General features: G+C 40.1%; 1 protein-coding gene across 1 annotated transcript in view; it reads right to left on the reverse strand.

Moving 5' to 3' along the window:
* The window catches only part of YTHDC2 (YTH N6-methyladenosine RNA binding protein C2), a 173,449-nt gene that overhangs the window by 38,521 nt on the left and 114,764 nt on the right, over positions 1 to 20,164 (reverse strand). Inside the window, exons 19-25 of the mRNA XM_089684728.1 lie at positions 9,994 to 10,099; positions 9,778 to 9,897; positions 8,562 to 8,834; positions 8,020 to 8,146; positions 7,738 to 7,943; positions 3,501 to 3,693; positions 2,303 to 2,418 (exon numbers count right to left, since the gene is read on the reverse strand). Coding sequence (XP_089540854.1) covers positions 2,303 to 2,418; positions 3,501 to 3,693; positions 7,738 to 7,943; positions 8,020 to 8,146; positions 8,562 to 8,834; positions 9,778 to 9,897; positions 9,994 to 10,099 — 1,141 coding nt within the window. The remainder of the gene's footprint in view (positions 1 to 2,302; positions 2,419 to 3,500; positions 3,694 to 7,737; positions 7,944 to 8,019; positions 8,147 to 8,561; positions 8,835 to 9,777; positions 9,898 to 9,993; positions 10,100 to 20,164) is intronic.

Consider the following 20,164-nt stretch of genomic DNA (forward strand, 5'->3'; position numbering starts at 1 on the left):
CAGTGAGAACTGAGTTTTAAAGAAGGAGTTTAACTATTGGGTCTGTAGAGTCCCTGAATGTGAGGATACCATCTACTGATCTAGTAGTTTCCCTTTTAAAAGGGAGGTCATTGGTAGGTCACCAGTAGGCATAGACCACACCTTGGGAAATGCTTCCCAAGATTTAACAGTGATGGAGAGAAGAATATTGGCTAAAGAGTGAACAAAAAGAAAAAAATATGTTAACAGCAAAATGGTTAGACTTTTCCCAGCAGAGCTAAAGAAAAGACATCTAATTCTCCTAGGACACTAGCAAAAGAATGAGGCCAGTGTTCAATCTTCCTGTAGGCGACAGTATAACCTGACAGTTAAGGACTTCCTGTGTCGCTCAATGGACAAGAAAGAAAAGCAGTTATTTATGATACACAGTGATTTAGCAAGCTAAATGTCATTCAATTAGGATTTGCATCTACATGAAAAGATAATTACATTCACATTTCTCTAAAACAAACAAAATAAACTATCAAAAGAAAAGTAAAATTTAAATGGAATATGTTTTTCTTCCTTTTGACATACAGTGGGGATCGAAAGTTTGGGCACCCCATCTAAAAATTTGTATTAATGTGCATAAAGAAGCCAAGGAAAGATGGAAAAATCTCCAAAAGGCATCAAATTACAGATTAGACATTCTTATAATATGTCAACAAAAGTTAGATTTTATTTCCATCATTTACACTTTCAAAATAACAGAAAACAAAAAAATGGCGTCTGCAAAAGTTTGGGCACCCTGCAGAGTTAATATCTTGTACTGCCCCCTTTGGCAAGTATCACAGCTTGTAAACGCTTTTTGTAGCCAGCCAAGAGTCTTTCAATTCCTGTTTGAGGTATCTTTGCCCATTTTTCCTTACAAAAGTCTTCCAGTTCTTTGAGATTTCTGGGCTGTCTGTCACGCATTGCTCTTTTAAGGTCTATCCATAGATTTTCAATTATGTTGAGGTCAGGAGATTGTGAAGGCCATGGCAAAACCTTCAGTTTACGCCTCTTGATGTAATCCCCCGTGGATTTCGAGGTGTGTTTAGGATCATTATCCATTTGTAGAAGCCATCCTCTCTTTAACTTCAGCTTTTTCACAGATGGCATCAAGTTACCATCCAAAATTTGCTGAAATTTTATTGAATCCATTTTTCCTTTTACTCGTGAGATGTTCCCTGTGCCACTGGCTGCAACACAACCCCAAAGCATGATTGATCCAACCCCATGCTTAACAGTTGGACAGAGGTTCTTTTCATTAAATTCTGTGCCCCTTCTTCTCCAAACGTACCTTTGCTCATTCCGGCCAAAAAGTTCAATTTTAACCTCATCGGTCCACAGAACTTGTTTCCAAAATGCATCAGGCTTGTCTATATGTTCATTTGCAAAGTTCAAATGATGATTTTTGTGGTGAGGACGTAGAAGAGGTTTTCTTCTGATGACTCTTCCATAAAGACCATATTTGTACAAGTATCTCTCTATAGTGGAATAGTGTACCACAACTCCAGTGTCTGCCAGATCTTTCTGGAGGGATCGTGCAGTCAAACGTGGGTTTTGAATTGTTTTTCTCACAATCCTGCGAGCTGTTCTGTCTGATATTTTTCTTGGTCTTCCAGATCTTGCTTTAACTTCCACTGTTCCTGATGACTGCCATTTCTTAATTACATTCCGAACAGAGGATATTGACATCTGAAAACGCTTTGCTATCTTCTTATAGCCTTCTCCAGCTTTGTGAGCGTCAACTATTTTCAGTTTCAGTTTTCTAGACAACTGCTTAGAAGAGCCCATGGTGCTGATTGTTGGGGCAAGGTCAGATGAGTCTGGGCATTTAAAACCTTTGAGATTGACATCACCTGGTCTTCCCAGACGATGATTGAGAACAATCCATGACACTGGCAGGTCTCAGCTTGGCAAAGGGGGCAGTGCATGCTATAAATTCTGCAGGGTGCCCAAACTTTTGCAGACGCCATTTTTTTGTTTTCTGTTATTTTGAAAGTGTAAATGATGGAAATAAAATCTAACTTTTGTTGACATATTATAAGAATGTCTAATCTGTAATTTGATGCCTTTTGGAGATTTTTCCATCTTTCCTTGGCTTCTTTATGCACATTAATACAAATTTTTAGCTGGGGTGCCCAAACTTTCGATCCCCACTGTAATTCATATTGCACTACCTCAAAGCTATCCTTCTGAACATAACCGCTGTACACATTGTGCCCTTTCATTCAACAAACTATTTCATTTTTAAAAATGCTGTAAAACAAAAATAACCTTTCCTTGAGAACCATATTACCTCAGAGTCCAGCTTAAATTGTAGCCACTCATCCAGCTTAAGAGAGGTCAACAAAGTTATAGCCCGATCCTCCATCTCACTGTCACTGCTGTCATTGGGGACACCATCTAGAGTTGCTGCAATACACAGATTGAAGACTAATTTATTTCAAATCAGAGCGGCGTGATTTAAATATTAGCAACAATAAAACTTCAATTACCAAACTAACATCAAATAATTGAGTAAATTGGAAGACATGAGATTATAATAAAACAGAACGGTTAGGTTAGGACCTCTATCAAATTGTTATTGTCTGTGTCGTTCAAGAAGATTTTTCCATAAATTCCAGTCCCAGCAACATGAAAAAGTGGAATTTTTCCCAATGTGTGGGAATGTTCTTTTACCTTTGTCACTGAGAAATTCTTAAATTCCCCTCACTGTGTCCTATTGGTCACCATGAACAATAGTGAGGGTAGATCACATCAACAAGGACACAGTAATAAAAACCCGACAGTCCCCATTCTCTGTACATTATTCAAACACAAGGAAAAAAGTTTTGGATCGACTTGAGGCAGTTTGAAAGATGTGTTGTAGATTCCCATCTACAAATCTCAAAATTTTATCAAAAAAAAAATAAGAAAGCACATACAAGTAAAACCTACATAAAAACATTAACATACCAACTATAAATATCTGTTATTGAAATTATACTTTACTTTCCCGTTAGGATTTTTAAAATTACATAATGTCCGATAAAGTGGTTGTAAAGGCTAAAGGTTTTTTACATTTATGTATTCTATGCATGACAATAAAAAACCTTCTGTGTGCAGCAGCTCCCCCCACTTACCTGAGCCCCCTCTTGAACCAGAAATGTGCATGAGAGCAGTGGCTCTCCTGGAACTCTCTCTCTTCACTAGCCAAGACAGCAGCGGACACCAATGAGGAGGCCAAGCCGAACTTTATGCGTGAATGGACAGGCAGAGCAGTGGCTAAAGAGCTAATCTGCTTGGGTGCTACCATAGCAAGCTGCTTGCCATGAGGGCAGGAGTGAGGGTCCAAGAGCACCATCAGGGGATCCAAGATGAGTAGGAGTAGGCATTTAATATCCCTTTATTGTACTGCATATTGTTTAAAAAGCACAACAAAGCTATTTTTGGCTAACACAATCATATACACAGGTGTGCAAAAAATCCTATCCTTTACAAACTCAAAGTCTTACCATGGAATGAAGACTCTTGCAATGCGTTGCTTGGCAGCCGGGCAGGTCCCGAGAAGATTGTTACGGTGACTGGTGTAACCATTGTGCAACATTTAATGTTGGCAATTCTATGTGCTCGAGTCATTTCATCATATATCAGCCAATCTGTAGGCAATGCTTGTATTGCTGCTGCCTGACCATTCTCAGGGGGGATCTGTTCCAACACAAAACATTTATTTGGTTTCATTCATGTTATAATGAGAAAGCAAATACAGCACATTTTGTATTTAAATCCCTTGAATCACAAAATTATATGCCACCTAAGGGGCAATGACACTATGAGCAGTTACCTGCCAGGAGAGGCACCTCCAGCATACAACCTGTGATTGACAGACTTGGCTCTGTTCCTGTGAACAAAGTGAAGGAAGCTATGTCCCTTCCCCAATCAGCTCTCAGAGCTCTCCTGACCAAGCCCAGCAGTTTGTGATTTCATTTCTCTTCCCCGTTTTCTGAAAGCTCAGAAAAGCTTGAGAAATTCTGGACTTTGAATGGATGTAGAGAAGAGAAGACTACAGATAAACAGGTAAATCGTATGGCGAGTATGGAAAAGAATCACCCCCCCTTTAAAAATAATCACATTTTGTTGCTTTGCAGCCTGAAACGAAGACAGACATTTTTTGTTTTATCCAGCTGTATTTACTCAGTTGAACTTATAACATCCAAGAGAAAGATATAACACCGATACCAAGTCAGAAAAAAAAAATAAAATAAATTCAAAAAAAGAATCACCGAGTTGGAAAAAGGATCACACCCTTGTGTCAGTATTTTGTTGAACAACCTTTTGCTTTAATTACAGCCTTTACTTTATTGGGATATATCTCTACTACCTTTGCACATCTAGGACTTTGCAATATTTGCTCACTTTTGTTTGTATAACTGCTCAAGTTTAGTTAAAATTGATGGTAATCATTGGTGGACTGCCATCTTCAAGTCATTCCACAGATTTTCAATGAAGCTGAAGTCTGGCCTTTGATAAGGCCATGCAAGGACATTCACCTTCTCCTTCAAACACTGTGTGGTCATTTTTGCTGTGTGCTTTGGGTCATTGTCATGTTGGAAGGTAAACCACCTTCCCACTGACAACTTTCTGGCCAAGGGCAGCAGATATTCCTCAAGAATTTGACTGTATTTTGCCTCACCCATTTTTCCTTCAATCCTGACAAGTGCTCTAATTCCTGCTGCAGAGAAACCCCCCATAACAGGATTTTACCACCTCCATGCTTTATTGTAGGAATGGTGTTATTTGGATGGATTTTTTTCCGTTCTGTCACCTCACTGGGCCAATCACAATACTGGGTATATGCAAAGGTTTACACCCTCTTTAAAAAATCCTGAAGGAATATGGCCACATACAGAGAGATGCTCAAAGAAGGGAGCCATTGAAGAAGCCCTTTGGAATATTTACAAAGTGGTGCATGTGAGATTTTTACTTGATTTAATATGCCCACTGAAAGCTGAAGGCATCAGACACTGAGCCTAATTGATCAGTATATATTCAAAGTAATAGTATATAAAGGATAACATGCTGCTCTTGCTAAAGGAGTATCACTCTATTTTTTCAGACACTTCACAGGCACACTAAGTAAAGCTGAAAATTAAGCTTTGACATCATACAAAGTACACAGTCATCCTACTGAGGGGTTCCATTGTTCATCTAGGCATAGCTATAGCACATGTCCACTCTTTTTCTTATCAATATGGTGATCAGAATTCCAATGTCTTGCTAATTACTAATAGAGGAGATGAATTCTCTCCACTGCAGGTTTCCCTCACAAAGTCTGAAGTATGAAATGTCAGTACTAAGTTTTTCGTCGCCATCAGTCAATCAACTGAAATCTGTCTTAACCAATTGCATAGTTGGCAAGTTTAAATAAAGACACCAGTCCATCTAGTTCAACCTGTGTGGGTGTATGTGTGTGTTTATGTCAATACCATTTCCCATATCCCTGTATATTGCATTCACTATGATGCCCATCTAAATTATTTTTTAAATACATTTTTTTATTAAAATGATATAACTACAGTTTGCTGACCGGTCCAATACATTGTAATCGAAATAGGTTACAACAGAATATTATATACCAAAACATACAGGTTACAAAAACATGATGCCGAAGTTCGATACATATATTGAGTCAGTAGGTAAAGTTGCCAAGCGATAACATCAAGCTTACAGCTCAAATGCAGCAAAGAGAAAAAGAAATATAAACAAAAGTATAAAACTATCCCACCAAAGAACACTGTATCAATGGGAACTATAGGAGCAATGGTAATGGTAGTCTATGACCGAAGTTATTAAGATAGTATTTAGATCATATACCTGTAACCACGGTTGCCAAGAAAATCAAAATGGAGTGTTTCATTAGTTACTGTATGAGAAGAAACATTCATAAAAACATTGTTGGTGGACCCTATGCACTACTTCAGATAGGTTAAGGGCAAATTACTGTTTCCAGTTACTAGCGATTGTGAATCTTGCCGCAAACAGAGTATGCATAACCATTGTTCGGTATTGTTTTGGGAACTGGTCAATGGAGATGCAAAGTAAAGCTAGCTGAGGAGATGGAGGAGTGATAATTTCAGTCATTTCAGATAATCGTAAAAAATACTGATTTCCAAAAACTAGTAAGGCATGCCATACACATGTAGACTATTGCCTGTATGGCCACAGTTATGTCAATAGGTTGATGATGTTTGAGAAAACATCCTCAAAAGTCTGTATGGGGTCATATACCATCTATGTAGCATTTTCCCAATGGGAGATTCAATGAGTAGTAGTTTTATAAGTATATTTAATTGTGTTCACCATTCTTCATCTTGAAATGTGTGCCCCACAACTTTTTCCCCATTTTAACATAGATGTAGATCTCAGTTTGCCATTGCAACGGTGTGTCACTGATTTGGCAGTATATCCATCCATCGCTGATCCTCCCATCCACGTGGTGCTGTACACAGTGCCAGCTGCCAGACCATTAGGCGAGCTCCTCTGCTCAGCTGTGGGCTTGTGGTTTGACAGCTTGTGTGAGTGCAGGTCCATGGTGCAGCAGTCATGGAAGCCAACAGCTGAACTGCCATTCGGGAAGTGAGGAGAGGGGGGAGAGGTGTTCACAGTGTGATGCCAATGCATTGGATGAAATGCCTCATACATGCCTACAATTGTGAGTGCACTAGGAGCCAATGCACTCATTTTCTAATGTGTAGATCTCCAGGAGCCTATATTATGTTGCAGACAGATATAAAATCGAGAAATACCACCCTTCGTAATCAACAATGGCAACATTTCTAGATCTCTTCTGATATGCCAACCTGCTGTTGAAAAAACCGTTGGTGAAAGTGGACAGTTTCAGACAATTTTTAGGTATCGCTAATTGCCTAAATGTCATTTTTTTTTAAAATGCAATGCGGTGTAAGTACCTGATTTTGACTTGGTGTCAAACTCCTGCAATCCCTTACAGCAGAGCTCAGGCTGTGAGAAAGGGGAAGCAGCATAAAGAGCCAATCAGTTGTGCTGCAGAGCAAGGAACAAGCTGACATGGGGGAGAGAGAACAGAAGGACAGATGAGGCCATCAGTTTGCTACTTCTCCTTTCATTGTCCAGTTATAGTTTGTTAGTGTGGAAGAAATCTGTAATTACTGAACCATAGTATAGAAATATCAGGTCTTTTGCACTGCCAGACAAGACTATTCTATGAACCAAACAATCTGGAGCAAACACCACACACCAGGTTTAGTTTAAACCGTCTTTTTTCCTTAACCCTTACGATTAAGTCCTTGTTGAATGAACTGCGCATCAGTGAGGGAGTATCATAGGTAGAATGATCTGTGCTGATCACTGGAATCCTTCACAGGAAATAAATGCATTTTAAACTGAACCTGTGTGCAACTTTTGCTCTATTTTGTTTGGTGGAGCCGTTTTGGAGTGGTTCCTGCACCTGAGGTGGGAAGGAAATATCTAAGAATGGGCTTTGGAAAGCTTTTTATTTTTGGGACAGCAGTGTTGTGCAGCAGAGTTGTGTAAATGTCAGAAGTGGATGGACACAAATATTTTGGCAGGTAAAACAGCTCTTTTATATGTATTTAATCTTTATTTTCAGTTGTTTGCCTTGGGTTCAGTTTCAACAGCTATATACAGTATATTTGTAGTACAGTAAAAACATAAATGTTTAATACAACTGCCCATTTCCATGTAAAAGCTTACCTTTTTATACTGTGGCTGACTGAGAACTGAATTAGGGTGGAGACGCACTCGTTTTTCCTTGGGTCCCGTGAGCATCATATTCTCTCTGTCCACATGTATTAGGTTTGGGTACATCCCAGCCACTAGAGCAGCCTTTACTACTGCCCAGTTTTCAGAGTTTGTATTTACATCTCTAATGTCTCCTCCTCCACGAGCCCTGACAAAACCTGCACAGAAGCACACGTTAAATGACAAACAAGATAAGAATTATCTCCAAATTTGCATGTATTGTCTGACACTCACCTGAAGCCCTGAGCTGCCCTAGCAACTGTGTTCTCATTCCAATAATAATTTCCATGGTAGCCTGAGACAGGAAATTTTTCTCACAGAAGGCTCGTTCCCACCCATCACTACGTGCTTTCTGCCACGCCTGCAAGATATGCATATAGATATATACACTATGTTCTTATCAAACAAGAAGAGATTAATTCTTGGCATATGTCACAGAACGGAAGTAATTGAATTGTCACCCAACTGCATTACCCCTATTTGAACCAACATTCCCCAGACAGGATGATGTGCACAAGTAAATTAACTTATGGAATAGGTCGTATGATCCCTCATCTACTGTCTACATCTCAGGATGTTTGACAGTGTAAAATCCATTTGTGTATATAACACAAAGTATTAATCAGGAGTGTGAGTGACTGTGCAGACAGCAGACATTAAAACTGCTATTCAAGCATTAAAAAGGTTCCCAACACAAATACATGGAACGCAAAATAAAGTTATTGTTGCCTCAAAGGAACAATTTATTCAGTTTAGGTTTTTGAACTTAATCATACCTGGAAAGCCGTGAGTAAAGCCATATGATCACTGAATGTGTCTGCAGTAAATCGTTTTCGGCATAGCATAGCAGCACGTTTCTGCACAGCCTGAGCTGGTAAGACAAATGGATCTCGATATGCTAAAGTGCAGGCAATGGTAAGGATGGGGTCTAAGCACTTCAGCACCACAGCACACAGCACCATTTTGCCAAGGTGAGGTTCTACTGGCAGATCAGCCAAGTGATATCCAAGTTCCGTCAAATCTTCCCATGTATCCATTGCATCAATTGTCTTTAGAACAAAAGCAACACAATTAGCATAGTCAAACAAATCAAAATGTTATTATGTAGCATTAACAAAACAAACTAAATGTAGAAAATTTATATATTTATTCTTAACCTTTTATCTAACATGTACAAAGGTTCTACAATAGATTGAGTCCATTTTTATGTGTTTCCAACACATATATATATATATATATATATATATATATATATATATATATATATATATATATATATATATATATATATATATATATATATATATATAGGAAACAGCAACCGCTAGTTAACTAAAAGAGAACACTGCATTGTCCTATGCAATGTACAATTAATGGCACCATCTCCCTCATATTATTAAACAAAAACTCTTCAGGTGTTGGGGACTGTGGAAAGCAAAGGTTGTGAAAAAGTTTAAGGGCACATCCACACCAGCACGTACAGCACTCCAAGGTAAACTAAACTATGTCAGCGATATCTCAATCCTGAAGCCCTTAAGGCTGGATTCACAATTGAGCGATTTGTAGCTTGAAGCTCCAAAAACACTCAAACTTAAAAAAATCAATTGTTCTCTATGATGTCTGTTCGTGTGATCAGGTGTGAACAGGCACCATAGAAAACAATTTTTTTTTTTACATTTAAGTGTTTTTGGAGCTTCGAGCTTCAAGCTACAAATCACTCAAGTGTGAATGCAGCCTAAGAGATAAAAGAAACCAGGGCTCTACTTGTAGCAGGATCATAAAATGGAATGATTTTCATATACTGCCATACTGATACTGGTGCATCTGCAGTAGCTTCCAGCTCTATTAAAAATCAGATGGTATGACAGAACGGTAATGCCTCTGTCATGCATGCATAGGGTCACAAACAGGCATAGTAGTGTATAGAGGAAAATGATTTTAAATCAGTTATGTCCACAAGAAACATCTTAAAATAGAATTTACAATGCTTACCTTTAGTGTTTGAACAGCATTTCGTACAATTAAGGCTGGTGGTGGCTCTGGGGCCTTCATTAGAAAATCCGCAATTGGACAATTAATAGGGGCCAATAACTTTGTATGCAAACAAAGCTCCTGTAAACAAAACATCATATCAAATTAAATGTATCTAAATACTACATACATTCTATTTATCTTTTTACAAACTAATATAGGCAAAATAGTCCTTACATGAAGAGGCATTCGCAATAATTCTGGTGTCTGAAACTCCAACATATTTTGAAAACGGAGCTTGCTGAACAGGCGGAAACAGATTCCAGGTCTACAGCGACCAGACCTGGAAAATAAAGAAGCACATGTCAAAACACGTCCCTGCCATTTCAATTTCCTAATGAAAAGGCAAACTAGACCGTTGGGCACAACAACACTGTTTTCAATACTGATGAATTTCCAATGTCCATAATACTGTATATTACAAGCTTAATCCATAAAGCTGAAGGTGTTCATCACATTAAGAAAAATTGGATTTTTGTACTGACCATAAAATCCATTTGAGTCCATTGAGGGACACAGGAATTAAAATATTGTCAAGTTATACTGCCATGTACAGGTGAACTGGACACTGGCAAATAGAATAATTATAAGCCAGCCCCCAGTATATCTCTCCCCCCTTTTGACCCCGCTTGTCTCAGTATTGTGGTAAAGCAGTACTAAAGGTATGAACAAAAACAAAAAGAGGGCTTGAACCAATGGCCTCCAAGAAATGGATTTTACGTTAAGTACAATCATGGGAATTTTGCCTTAATGTCAAATTCCATATTTTGAAGTACAGGACACAAGAACTTTATTCTTAGATAGCAGATGATATGCTGGAACCTTCAGGTGACTGGACACTGGCAAAGCATTGCAGGGAATGCCCCCCCTATAGTGTATCCACATAACGCCACCCAATCCATGAGGCTCCAGTTCAGTCAGAAAGATCACAGAAAAAGAGGAGAGGGACCTGTGTCCTGTAATGTAATATGTAATATACAGTTAAGCCAAAATTTCCATTATCTTAATCGCACAGTATAGGACACAGGCTAAAAATGTTTTGATAAGAGAGAGGTGTGAGTATAGAGCCACAGACCCAGAAAATGATTCCAGAAACAAATGCAGACACAAGGCAGAGTAAAGAAGTCTGAGAAGACTGTGGGTGGCAGGTTTTATTAGGGCTCCAAAAAAAATAAATAAAAAAAATAGATGTGAAGACTTACTAATGTACCTTTCCTGGTAAAAAAAAAAAAAAAAAAAACTTGAGTAAGGAACTAAACTTTGTTTTGATGTAGGGAGAGATGCAAGTATACATTCATAAACCTAGACTCAGAAGACTCTGAGAACCAGATCTCTGAGACACCTGAAATCTGAATATTTAAGCAGTAACTGGGTGTCTAATAACAGAACACCCCAGACTGCTATGGCTCTTCCAGAAAGCTGATACGGAAGGAGATGCGGGTTTTACCCCTCCAGATGCATTTGCAAAAAACGCGATAAAATCTCTTATGTAGGGGATATATTAATAGGGTTAAAAGGAGATTAGGCAGAGTCATAGCTACAGCAAAACATGTAATGGTAGGACCATTTTATATCTGTTTATGGATGACAGAACAGGAATACCTAAAAAGGTAAAGTGTCCTCTAAGGACCTTGTAAGTGCTCCTAAAAATGGAAGGGAACAAACCGCTCCCGTGACGTCGAAAAAACAAAGGGTTGCAAGGAATCAGGCTGCTCTTGGAAGGCAGCAAGTATATATAAAAAATGGTTAGCAGAAGGAAAGAGGACAGCAAGGGAGACTCATTGGGGTTAATTTACTAATGGAAAATAGACCTTGCACTTTGCAAAGTGCAGTTGCACTCTACAAGTGCAGTTGCTCCAGAGCTTAGTAAATGAGGTACAGCTTCACTTTGCAAAGAATACCCAATCAAGTGCAAGGAAAAAAAAAAAAAAAAAAAACATTTTTGCATATGTGATTGGATAATGTAAGTCCGCAGAGCTTCTGCTCATTTACTAAGCTCTGGAGCAACTTTTCTTGCAGAGTGCAACTGCACTTTGCAAAGTGCACACTGCCCTTTAGTAAGTCAGCCCCATTATGTACCTCTCAGAAAGTTAAGGTCAAATGGAATAACTTTAACATTATCTTAATAAAGCATGTCAGACATGCTACAGCCTACATGCATGAAGGAGATCCTTAGTGAGTACAAGGTTCTGGTGGACTTATAGAAATCTGCCACAAATAGATGGGCCAGGTTTAGAGGGTAATGCCTTGAGGAGGCACATGGATTGTATCCATAAGGTAAATATGGACAAGTCGATAAGAGGAATAAATGTGGATAATGGGCCAGAACCGCCTTCCTTTTATAACCATCCCAGTGTATTCCTCAACGGAGTTACCAAAGAGGAGTTTGCTCTCTAAAGGGATGGGTAAAAGACCTTTCCTGAGCTGGATCAATAAATCAAACTCTAAGCCATAAAATTCTGTGCATGTGCACAGAAAGTAGGAACACTCTGGAGTTTGGACAAATCACATTCTCCATGGCATCTACACAGAACACTAGAGCCAATGGCAAATTGAGTGGGATGGAGGAGTGTCAGTGTAGGATGTTTTTCTAGAACAAAGGAACTGCCATTAACCTGTGAGGGAGTTTCCTCAGTTCACTCAGAATCTCATGCACATGTGCATGGAAGCCGATCAGTTTCTAATCTCATCTTCTTCAATTAAGCTTTACCAATAAAACCTGTAAGCTGGTTTTTATGCAGAAGTGCACAAGATTCTTAGTGAACCAGCTTTAGTAAATAAACCCCAATACACTGCCCAATTGTTTGATGAAATATAAAAGATGATGTTACACTGAGTAAAATGTAGACCAAAGATGGCATGCCTTAAAATTGCGCATGCCCGTACAATTGCAACAAAATACATACAGTCATGGCCGAAATTGTTGGCACCCTTGATATTTTTCCTGAAAATCAAGTATTTCACACAAAAAAGGTATTGCATTAACACATGTTTTGCTATACACATGTTTATTCCCTTTGTATGTATTGGAACAAATATAAAACAGAGGCAGAAAAGCAAATATGACATAATGTCACACAAAACCCCAAAAATGGGCTGGACAAAAGTATTGGCACCCTTAACTTAATATTTGGTTGCACACCCTTTGGAAAACATAACTGAAATCAGTCGCTTCCTATAACCATCAATAAGCTTCTGACACCTCTCACCCGGAATTTTGGACCACTCTTCCTTTGCAAACAGCTCCAGGTCTCTCCTATTGGAAGGACACCTTTTCCCAACAGCAATTTTAAGATCTCTCCACAGGTGTTCAATGGGATTTAGATCTGGGCTCATTGCTGGCCACTTCAGAACTCTCCAGCGCTTCTTTGCCATCCATTTCTGAGTGCTTTTTGACGTATGTTTGGGGTCATTGTCCTGCTGGAAGACCCAGGATCTTGGACGCAAACCCAGCTTTCTGACACTGGGCCCTACAGTGCGACCCAAAATCCTTTGGTAATCCTCAGATTTCATGATGCCTTGCACACAGTCAAGGCACCCAGTGCCAGAGGCAGCAAAACAACCCCAAAACATCATTGAACCTCCACCATATTTTACCGTAGGTACTGTGTTTTGTTCTTTGTAGGCCTCATTCCGTTTTCGGTAAACAGTAGAATGATGTGCTTTACAGAAAAGCTCTATCTTGGTCTCATCTGTCCACAAGACGTTTTCCCAGAAGGCTTTTGGCTTACTCAAGTACATTTTGGCAAACTGTAGTCTTGCTTTTTTATGTCTCTGTGTCAGCAGTGGGGTCCTCCTGGGTCTCCTGCCATAGCGTTTCATTTCATTTAAATGTCGACGGATAGTTCGCGCTGACACTGATGCTCCCTGAGCCTGCAGGACAGCTTGAATGTCTTTGGAACATGTTTGGGGCTGCTTATCCACCATCCGGACTATTCTGCGTTGCAATCTTTCATCAATTTTCCTCATCCGTCCACGACCAGGGAGATTAGCTACAGTGCCATGGGTTGCAAACTTCTTGATAATGTTGCGCACTGTGGACAAAGGCAAATCTAGTTCTCTGGAGATGGACTTGTAACCTTGAGATTGTTGATATTTTGCCACAATTTTGGTTCTCAGGTCCTCAGACAGTTCTCGTCTCCTCTTTCTGTTGTCCATGCTTAGTGTGGCACAGACAGACACACAATGCAAAGGTTAAGTGAACGTCTCTCCTTTTTATCTGCTTTCAGGTGTGATTTCTATATTGCCCACACCTGTTACTTGCCCCAGGTGAGTTTACAGGAGCATCACATGCTTGTAACATTCTTATTTATCCGCAGTTGTGAAAGGGTGCCAATACTTTTGTCCAGCCCATTTTTGGAGGTTTGTGTGACATTATGTCGAATTTGCTTTCTTTCCTCCCTTTTTTTGTTTTGTCCCAATACACACAAAGGGAATAAACATGTGTATAGCAAAACATGTGTTAATGCAATACGTTTCGTGAGAAATACATGATTTCCTGGAGAAATATCAAGGGTGCCAACAATTTCGGCCATGACTGTATATTTTTTAAATCGATAGGCGACACTTTAAAAGCCGCTACAGGTCACCACTTTATATTTACACAGGAGGTCTAGTGTTGGAATTACTGCCCTCGATCTGACGTTCACAGTGATACCTCACATGCATGGTGGAATCTCTGTTTACATACCGACATGGGACCAACACTTGCGTTTGCCTTTGCGCATGAGCATGAAAAGAGGGGAGGGGTAGGGATGATTTTGATTTTTTTTTTGTAATCACTTTTATTGTTATCACAGGGAATGTAAATATCCCCTGTGAAAGCAAAAGGCAATGACAGGTACTCTTCTCTGAGAAATCTGGGGTCTATTAGACTCTAGATATCTCCTCTGCTCTTAAAGCATCTGGTCACACTAAGATCAGTGCGGTCAGATGCTTTCCCAATTTAAAATTGGTGCTGTTAAAGTCTGGCAAAACAGAAATGATGAAATGCTTGTGATTTCTGGTCTCTTAAACAATACAGATGATTGGAGGCATTCTGGTCTCTGAGCAGCTCTATGGTAAGCCCGCAGAACTGCTTCTTGGATTCCCCTCTGGGACAGGACAGCCGAAGAAAACCGTAGAAGGCGGGAGGGGGGAATATCCCTTCCCTCTGCTTGTAAAAATTACTTCTATATGAAAGCAGCCTGCCAGCTGAAAAAAACCATGCCAGGGTGATGCCTGTAGCTGCAGGCATCATCCCGATATAACCACTCAAAGTCCAGCGACGTACCAGTACATTGCTGGTCCATGTTGGGCATATATAACAGAAGAACACGGGCATATAATGAATCGGGTCTGTGGAGCAATATGACACAATTCGTTCTTTTTTGTAATGCCCATGTTGAGGGTTAGGCCCAAAAAAAAGTTTTAAATTCAGAAACCGTGATAGGTTTCCATGCAGATTGTCTGGCAAGAGCTGAATTTGGGTGGGCGGTGATGTATTGTGTGTATAAATTGCTTTGGCCCACAATCAATTGGTACAAATCTTCTGTGAAAAACAGTGGAGGGGCTAAGCGCTAGTTCTGGCCGTGAACGGGACTGATCCTGCTAACACTGCATTTTTGGGGACACTATACAAAGGAGGCACTAGTATAATTCATGATCAATACAGTGAATATAGAAAAAGTCTACACACCCCTGTTAAATTGTCAGGTTTATGTGATGTAAAAAAATGAGACAAAGATAAATAATCTCAGAACTTCTTTATTTACCTTTAATGTGACCTATAAACTGTACAACTCAATTGAAAAACAAAAAATCTTTTTTTTTTTGGGGGGGGGGGGGGGAATAAAACATAAAAAACTAAAAATAATGTGTTTGCATAAATGTGCACACCCTCTTATAACAGTTGATGTAGCTGTGTTCAGAATTAAGCAATCGTATTCAAAATCATGTCAAATAGGAGTCAGTACACACCCGCCATCATTTAACCCCAAATAAGCTGTTCTAGTAGGTCTTTCCTGACATTTTCTTAGTCGCATTCTACAACAAAAGCCATGGTCCGCAGAGAGCTTCCAAAGCATCAGAAGGATCTCATTGTTAAAAGGCATCAGTCAGGAGAAGGGTACAATAGAATTTCCAAGGCATTAGATATAGCATGGAACACAGTGAAGACAGTCACCATCAAGTGGAGAAAATATGGCGCAACAGTGACATTACCAAGAACTGGACGTCCCATATTCTTCATATGTCTGGACTATGGGGTAGAGTAGCAAGACAGAAGCCTTTTCTTACGAAGAAAAAAAAACCAAGCCCGGCTATATTTTACAAAAACACATCTGAAGTCTCCCAAAATCATGTGGCAAAATGTGTTATGGTCTAATGAAACCAAGGTTGAACTTTTTGACCATAATTCCAAAAGATAGGTTTGGCACAAAAACAACACTGTACATCATCAAAAGAACACCATACCCACAGTGAAGCATGGTAGTGGCAGTATCATGCTTTGGGGCTATTTTTCTTCAGCTGGAACTGGGGCCTTAGTCAAGGTAGAGAGAATTATGAACAGTTCCAAATACCAGCCAATATTGGCACAAAACCTTCAGGCTTCTGCAAGAAAGCTGAACATGAAGAGGAACTTCATCTTTCAGCATGACAATGACCCAAAGCATACATCCAAAGCAACAGAGGAATGGCTTCACCAGAAAAGAATAAAAGTTTCGGAATGCCCTCGCTATCTGAAAGAATTGGAATGTTTTTGCAAGGAAGAGTGGGCAAATATTGCAAAGGCAAGATGTGCCATGCTGATAAAGTCATACCCAAAAAGAATGAGTACTAGAATCAAATCAAAATGTGCTTCAACAAAGTATTAGTTTAAGGGCGTGCACACTTATGCAACCATATTATTTTAGTTTTTTATTTTTACTTCCCTCCACCTAAAAGATTTCAGTTTGTTGTTCAACTGAGTTGTATAATTTATAGGTTACATGAAAAGGTGGAAAAAGTTCTGAAATTATTTATCTTTGTGTAATTTTTTTACATCACAAAAACCTGACATTTTAATAGGGGTGTGTAGACTTTTTATATCCACTGCATACTGATCCATACAAACACTACACTAGTAATGGTGGTGATCAGAAACCTATAGCGTGAGTGCGATATTGTGCGGGCAATCCAACACTAGCTGACCCTGGCTGGGAGGGGTGCTAACTGTCCCTGAAACTATCGGATGTCGCTACTGGCAGGAATACAGTGATCAGTGAAAAATTCTATATACTGACACTGTACTAATGGCACTGGTTGGGTGAAGGGGTGATCAAAGGGTTATATGTGCTAATCTAATGTGTGTAAAATGTGGTGCTTTTACACAGTGCTGTGTTTGTTCTTCTCCCCCCGGAACAACAGGGGGGGGGGGTTGGGACGCAAGCGCGTTCCCACCCCAAAATAGAAAGTGCCCTAAGATTATGTCACTTTGCCCAGTGCAGCTGCTCGGCAAGTAGTTAAAAAAAAAGATTGTTTTTTGTTTTGTTTTTTTAAGTACTCTCAATGTGGTATTTTTGTATTTTATTTTTTTTATACTTTTATCAGAATAGTACAATGTTACCATAGTACTTTGGGGGGGTGATCAGGGTTTTTTTTATTCATGTTTTACACTTTAAATAAAGAGAATTTCTCCTGCAATGCAAAGCTTGCTGTCCTGAACCTAACTCATCCATTAACTGTATAGCTCAAGATAGTGATCTGTGATTGGCTGGAGCTGGTCACATGGTGCTGTGATTGGCCCAATGTATCATGTGACAGCTGTGGGCCAAATCACAGCTCACTAGGAAGAGAAGCAGAGCTGTTATGAATCAGATTGATTCATAACAGCTTTGCTAACATTGTGATCGCATAGCGATCACATGATGACCGGGTCCTGTTCACCAGGATCTTGCAGTCACGTCCTTGTGTTAGTACAGCCAGAGTGACGTACCCATACGGGTATATCGCTTTGCCTGTAGCTGCCGCCCGTCCACAGTACATTGCGGGCAGGACTGTAGGAAAGCGGTTAAAACACGTCCTTAAAACCATAAGACTACTGCTTATAAACAGGAAAAACTCTGCTTTCTACTGACAATTAAACAACCCTCAACTCGACAACAGATTAGCACCAATCTCAATCATACACATGTAAATTAAAGGAATACAAAACAGATGTATATAATGATACGCGAAACTTGGCAAATTTAAACACCATGCACCGTAAGCAGCAATATACCACAATGAAAACACTGGTTAGGAAATTCTAGCAAAGATTTCTGGAATAAATAAAACTTCATAATGACCCTTATTAGTATAGATTCCACCACTTCCTAGATATAGTGTTCTGGAGTGTAGTCGATTCAAAGATGGTGTCTGCATTTTAGATAGATCAAAGAAACAGCAATTCGTTCTTCTGGATTGCAACAATGATCATGTCTTTCAGGTGTAAGCAAAAGGGTTTCTCTCTCAAGGTGTGAGCAAGAAGGTTCTTTCTCATTTTATTCTCCGCTTTTCTAGTGTTTGGACCCATTGTCTAAAAAGTCTACCCAAACTAAATGTTGACTGTCTTCTGATTGGACAATGTAAACATTAATCATGGGAATATTTATTTAGTTATTGCTGTACCTGTCCACTGGAGGGCTGTCATGTCTTATTTTTGTGGGTCAGACTTTCTTACAAGGAGCAAAACTAATCAAAATTGTATTCATCTTACTATAAGCAATCCATATGCTATATTAAAGAAGTGATAACAGACATCTCTCTTTATAAAATGACCTAGTGAGTTGGTTTTCATATTAGAATACACCCTTTTTAAATAATTATACAAGGGGCGTTCAAGTGAAACCGGGACTTCTGAGTTTACAAAATAAAAGAACAATTTTCAAGGAGTTGAAACTGCATGTATTTTTCGACTGCAGTTTCATTTGTACTCTTATCCCAGCGTTTAACTAATGTCTGGAATGCTTTGGCATAGGAAGATGTCAGTATGCCTGAACCATCCTAGGATAGCCTCCTTCACTTTGTCATCATTGTGCTGACAGTTCCCACAGAAAGATTAGTCTTTTATGCAATTTCACAACAGGCTATGCAGCGATTATCCAGGATCGGGCATGCCAAGAGCTGAATGTTCACAGGAATAACTGCTATGGGCTGGGATTGTCACTGACGAATGTATGGTCATCTTTGAAAAGTTTACACCAGGGGTCTTGAATTAAAATTTAAGCAGGTCCAGTCAGCAAAATTTCCTTTAAGCAGAGGTCCTAATCTCGCTAGCGATAAAACACATTACAGTCCCCCGGTACATTATCATTTGTAGCATACCTTTCACACTGTAGTCCCCTCTACATCACAGTCCCCTCTTCAAAGAAGTCCCACAATGTCCTCTTTTCCCCTTCACATCACAGCGCCCCCTAACATACACCAGCTCCCCTAACAACACAGAGCCCCTTCTAATGGAAGCCTTCCCCTGGTACCTTAGGTAGGGCAGAGACACTAATCCTTCTAGGGTGTCCTGTCCTGGGCTTCTGGACCACCACTAGTTGGCTCTGGGCTAGGTGTGGGAGGTGGGAGCTGCCTAGGGTTGTTGAGTTTGCAGGTGGACGATTACCTGGCTTGCTGGTGTGGGGAGCTCCCGCTTTCTGTCTCGAGCTGAAGAGAACGGAGGTCTTTGCATGTTGACTGGCTGGGTGGTCGCCGGCTCCCGCCCCTCAGTCCCGGTCTGCAGCTCCTCATGCGGGCAGAACTGGCAGTCGCCCACTTGTTGACATGGTGACTTAGGCAGCTCCCGCCCCTGGGTCCCAATCTGCAGCTCCGCACACCCCGCCTGTTGTGGGGATGGCGTCAGTGGCTGGGCGGGGGGCCCAAGGGAGGGCACCCGGCAGTGGCGTGGCTGTGGTCTGGACGGGACTGTCCCTTGGTCCAGTTCCAGACCACGATCCGCCATTTAGTGACCACTAGTTTACACCATTAAAATGTCATATTGTGGCTGAGCATCTCATCACCGTACTGTGCTGTAAGTCTTCTGTAGCTATCTGCAGATTTTACGCCTTTGTTCACAAAAAAACTCATCACCAGACTCTGTTCCATGCACGCACTAACACGGTTGTCTGCAAACTTGATTAATAGTCTCTGGACTGGCACACATGCTCCTCCTATCAGTAATAGGACACACTTGCCACTTACAACTGCGTGTTGTACCACAACACTGGCATTCCTTGTTATACCTGTAAAAATAATAGTCCCAGTTTGACTTAAACGCCCCATATATACAGTTGTGTTAAAAATAATAGCAGTGTGTTGAAAAAAGTGAATAAAGCTTGTAATGGAACCGGAACCCAGACCGAAC

The sequence above is a fragment of the Staurois parvus genome, unplaced genomic scaffold (assembly GCF_062004578.1).
Source record: "Staurois parvus isolate SC_StPar_1 unplaced genomic scaffold, SC_StPar_1.0 ptg000354l, whole genome shotgun sequence".
Classification (NCBI taxonomy): domain Eukaryota; kingdom Metazoa; phylum Chordata; class Amphibia; order Anura; family Ranidae; genus Staurois; species Staurois parvus.